Genomic DNA, 5,404 nt, shown 5'->3' with positions numbered 1-5,404 from the left:
TTAAGTATGCTCTCTCTAATTCTCTCTCTTTTTCTCTCTCTCTCTCTCTCTCTCTCTCTCTTTCTTTCTTTCTTTCTTTCTTTCTTTCTTTCTTTCTTTCTTTCTTTCTTTCTTTCTTTCTTTCTTTCTTTCTCTCGGAGGACCTGAGCCCTAGGACCATGCCTCAGGACTTCCTGGCCTGATGACTCCTTGCTGTCCCAAGTCCACCTGGTTGTGCTGCTGCTCCAGTTTCAACTGTTCTGCCTACGGCTATGAAACCCTGACCTGTTCATCGGACTTGCTACCTGTCCCAGACCTGCTGTTTTCAACTCTCTAGAGACAGCAGGAGAGGTAGAGATACTCGGAATGATAGGCTATGAAAAGCCAACTGACATTTACTTCTGAGGTGCTGACCTGTTGCTCCCTCCACAACCACTGTGATTATCATTATTTGACCCTGCTGGTCATCTATGAACATTTGAACATTTTAGCCATGTTCTGTTATAATCTACACCCGGCGCAGCCAGAAGAGGACTGGCCACCCCTCATAGCCTGGTTCCTCTCTAGGTTTCTTCCTAGGTTCTGGCCTTTCTAGGGAGTTTATCCGAGCCACCGTGCTTCTACACCTGCATTGCTTGCTGTTTGGGGTTTTAGGCTGGGTTTCTGAGGGTTTTAGGCTGGGTTTCAGCTGATGTAAAGGCTTTATAAATACATTTGATTGATTGGTTGATTGATTGATTGAGTATATTCTTAAGGACACATGAGATTGAGATTCAGATAAGCTTTATTAGCATGAATGACAAATCCAATGTTGCTAAAGGGAAGTGAGATAATTACAACAACAATAACAGTAAAAAAAGAAATAACTATAATAATAATCCTAGACGTCATGCCCATAGGTGCACGTGTCACCTCAGATTTGTCCGATTAAAATAAGAGTATTTTTGTTGTTGTTTCTCTGTAATACTACTAGCCACCTAGCAATGTATTATAGTTCCCAATCCCCCAACTTGATAACTAGCTACCAATAAGCCATTTCAAGCTATCAATCAAGTTAGAGTAAATCAAATGAAATTATATTTGTCACATGCACCGAAAACAACGGGTGTAGCCTTAACCGTTCCCAACAATGCAGAAGTAAAAAATAATAATACAACATAAAATAGTAACCCAAGAGGAGTAAAATACACAAGAATGGAGCTACAGTATATACAGGTATTACCAGTACCAGATCAACGTGCAGGGGTATGAGGTATTTGAGGTAGGTGTGTACATAAAGGAAGGATAAGTATCAGAATAGATAATAACAAGGTATTTGAGGTAGATAAGTACATAAAGGAAGGATAAGTATCAGAATAGATAATAACAAGGTATTTGAGGTATATATGTATATAAAGGAAGGATAAGTATTAGGATATATAATAATAATAGTAAAATAAAGAACAGAACATATAAGTGTGTGTGTGTGTGTGTGTGTGTGTGTGTGTGTGTGTGTGTGTGTGTGTGTGTGTGTGTGTGTGTGTGTGTGTGTGTGTGTGTGTGTGTGTGTGTGTGTGTGTGTGTGTGTGTGTGTGTGTGTGTGTGTGTGTGTGTGTGTGTGTGTGTGTGTGTGTGTGTGTGTGTGTGTGTGTGTGTGTGTGTGTGTGTGTGTGTGTGTGTGTGTGTGTGTGTGTGTGTGTGCGTGTGTGTGTATATGTGTGTTTGTGTGGTCGGTATGCGTGGGTGTGTTATGTGCATATGTATGTAGTGTATGTGCATGTGTGTGGGTTTCGTGTGAGAGTGTCAATGTCAGTGTAGTGTGTGTAATTTTCGTGTGTATACACTGAATGTACAAAACAATAGGACCACCAGCTCTTTTCATGACATAGACGGACCAGGTGAATCCAGGGGAAAGATATGATCATCCCTTGTTGATGACACTTCTGAAATCCACTTCAATCAGTGTAGATGAAGGGGAGACAGGTTAAAGATAGTCCAGTGTGGCTCAGTTGGTAGAACTCGGTTCGATACCCACAGGGGACCAGCATGAAAAATGTATGCACTACTGTTGTCATGTTTTGTCATTGTTTATCATGTCTTGTCTCTGTGCTTCCCTTCTATTCGTTTCCCTCTGCTGGTCTTATTAGGTTCTTTCCCTCTTTCTATCCCTCTCTCCCCCTCCCTTTCTCCCTCTCTCGCTCTCTCTCTCTATCGTTCCGTTCCTGCTCCCAGCTGTTCCTCATTCTCCTAACTACCTCATTTACTCTTTTCACACCTGTCCCCTATTTTGCCCTCTGAATAGAGCCCCTATTTCTCCCTCTGTTTTCCGCTTCTGTCCTTGTCGGATCCTTCTATGATGTTCGCTGTTCTGTGTCCTTGTTTCGCCCTGTCGTGATTTACCTTCTTCAGATGCTGCGCGTGAGCAGGTGTCAGTGTCAGCTACGGCCGGTGCCTTCCCGAAGCGACCTGCAGTCTGTGGTCGAGTCTCCAGTCTTTCCTCTCTACTGACGAGTGGATTTCAGTTTTCCTGTTTTGCTTTCACCTAGATAATATCCAGGATTATCACCTTTGTCTATAACTGGAATAAAGACTCTGTTTTCGTTAAAGTCGCTTTTGGGTCCTCATTCACCCGCATAACAACTGTAAGTCACTCTGGGTAAGAGCATCTGCTAAATGACAAAAAATAAGACATGGATTTTGTATGTGTGCAATTCAGACAGTGAATGGACAAGACAACATATTTAAGTGCCTTTGAATGGGGTATGGTTATTAGGTGCCAGGCGCATCGGTTTGAGTGTACGAAGTACTGCAACGCTGCTGGGTTTTTCACGCTCAACAGTTTCCTGTGTGTATCACAACTTGACACAACTGAATTGAGGCTGTACTGGCTGTTCTGAGGGCAAACGGGGTTTTATGGCTTGGGGGTAGAAGCTGTCTCCGAGCTTGTTGGTCCGAGAGCCGATGCTCCAGTACCAGAGGTTTCTTGTTTGTTTATGGTCTCATACAGTTTGTTGAGTTTCAGAGTGGCTTGTGGAGGAATATATATGGCCGTAATGATTACGGATGAGAACTACTTGATAGATAAAAGGGTCTGCAGCTTACTATGAGGTATTCGATATCAGTTGAGCAAATGCTAAAGATTTCTTTCACACTGGAAGCAGAGGACCAGTTGTTGTTTTTGAAGAGAGACACACCTCTCCCTTTGAACTTGCCAGCGGCTGCGTTCATCCTACTTTTGCTGCTGAAAGGAGAAACAGCAGAGTCCTACGAACATAGTCATACAGCCACGTCTCTGCAAAGCATATAATATTGAACAAAGTAGAGGGTCAGAGGGTCAAGATGGTAATGGTGAGAGGTTACCATGTCTAGGGGTATAATCTTTGACCCTGGGTAACTTTCTCATTCATGATATATTCATGATTATTTCTAAACATGGTACCATTCACAATAATGTGGAAGTGTTTAGAAGCATATTATATTCTTATTTGCAATAATTTCTATTGGGCTCAAAATAATCTGAAACACAACCAAGACAAACCGCAAATACATCCAACAAGTTTGTAGAGTCACAAGCTTGATGTAGTCATTGCATGCTAGGAATATGGAAACAAATACTAAACTTTTGACTACTTTATAAATAAGAATCTTAGGGAAGTCAATAGTTTTGACCCCAATATATTACTTGTTAAACAAAATCTCTTTCTCTGAGCAATTTCCTTAGTATAAAATAATATAATTGCATAAATTATAGCTCAGTATTTGAATGAATTATTTTAAAGTCAATATTGGTCATCTTTATAAAGGGTGTCAATCATTTCAAACCCTACTGTATATATAAATATTACAAGATAAAAAAATATCTTCACATATTGCCATCCAACAGTTCATGTCTTGGTTATATTAAATTATTCTAGGATATCAATAACTTCAAATCCAACATTGTCAATAACATTAATGGAGGGGAGGTGATGTCCCATTATGTTGTGGAAGCAGTAGGCACAGTGTGCAGTGGCAACGGACGCTACCTTGGAGAAGTTGGAGAAGTCCACTCTGTACTTGCCCTCTTTGCTGCGGGAGATGATGGGTAGGAAGTTGTAACCCCACATGATCTCCTGAGGAATGAAGGAAGTCCTGACCTGGCAGGCTGAGCTAGTGGTCTCGGCTGTACCCTCCAGAAAGACCACCAGCTCAAACTCCTGCTTACGGAGAGTGTCCACTGCCATCTCAAAAAAAGGGCTAGCCTTATCAATCACATGGTAGAGTGTGAGAGGGCACACAAAGAAGAGGTTGTCCTTCCCAGCGTCCATCATGAACTCAATGTTCACCTGGTCCATGATGATTGTCTCCCCATCGGGTTTGACTGTTGTCCTCAACAGCTTGCCGTAGATCTGGCTCCCGATCATCAGGGTCTTGCGTAAGTTGGCCACTCTTATCATAAGGCAAAGGAAGTCCTTCTTAGGACAGATGACAGCCACCTCACTAAATGAGATGGTCTTGGCCCTTTTCTTGGGAAGGGATATCTTGGACACGATGATTCCACACATGAAGCAATGTATGAGGGCCCCTATGAGAGTCTGGATAATGATGAGGGCTACAGCACCAGGACATTGGGGGGTGACAGCGCGTACACCATACCCGATGGTGGTCTGGGTCTCCAGGGAGAAGAGGAAGGCCGTAGTCAGACCGTAGACATTCCACATACAGGGGATGTGGTTGCTTGGGGGGTTCTGCCATGTTAGGTCCCCGTTGTTCCGGGCGACCCAGAACCACAGCAGGCTGAAGATGAACCAGCTCAGGGTGAATGAGGCGATGAAGAAGAAGAGGACAAAGCGCCAGCGGAACTCTACGAAGGTCGTCCAGAAGTCCACGAGGAAGGCAAAGTGGTTGCCGTACTTCACGTTGCCGAATTCAATGTTGCAGTGGCCATCTTTGGTCACCAGCCGGCTTCTGCGGATTCTTCGCTCCACCAGGTGGTCCTGGATGCGCTTCCGGATGCCAAACACCATTTTCTAGGTCCTGTCGTCTGTTAGAGAGGACAATTTGTTGTTTAACACACCCAGACAAATAAATCAATATCCTTGTCATCCAAAAACTGTTAGATATATACAGACTGGATACTATTAGTACAGAACAGTGGAGGTTTTCATTAATATGTTTAATCTTCAAGATAAACCTTCATCCGACCCTGTAACCTATACCTCCCTGTACGCCAGTCATGAAATTCAAGGTGTCTTAAAACTGCAGACTAAATATTCATATTTTGTTCAAGGCTCTTGGATGCTTTGAATTGAATGGAACAAATTACAAACTAGAATTCAATGATAAATAATGTCATTTTCCGTCAATATCATTGTTCTTCAAATGAAATTGCAGCCCTTCACAACTTTCTTAAAGCAATAATGACAAACCAAGCATTGGTCTATAAGAGGATGTAAGAGATAATGGA

At 42.5% G+C, this 5,404-nt stretch overlaps 1 protein-coding gene across 1 annotated transcript; it reads right to left on the bottom strand.

Annotated features, from left to right (window-relative positions):
• Window positions 1-3,863: 3,863 nt before the first annotated feature.
• On the bottom strand, window positions 3,864-4,964 carry kcnj1a.1 (potassium inwardly rectifying channel subfamily J member 1a, tandem duplicate 1). Its single transcript, XM_046293564.1, has one exon. It carries the CDS (start codon window positions 4,962-4,964, stop codon window positions 3,864-3,866), a length of 1,101 nt encoding a protein of 366 aa, XP_046149520.1.
• Window positions 4,965-5,404: the final 440 nt, after the last annotated feature.

The sequence above is a fragment of the Oncorhynchus gorbuscha genome, linkage group LG13 (assembly GCF_021184085.1).
Source record: "Oncorhynchus gorbuscha isolate QuinsamMale2020 ecotype Even-year linkage group LG13, OgorEven_v1.0, whole genome shotgun sequence".
In the NCBI taxonomy this organism is placed as follows: domain Eukaryota; kingdom Metazoa; phylum Chordata; class Actinopteri; order Salmoniformes; family Salmonidae; genus Oncorhynchus; species Oncorhynchus gorbuscha.
This window is presented reverse-complemented; position numbering and strand designations above follow the sequence as displayed.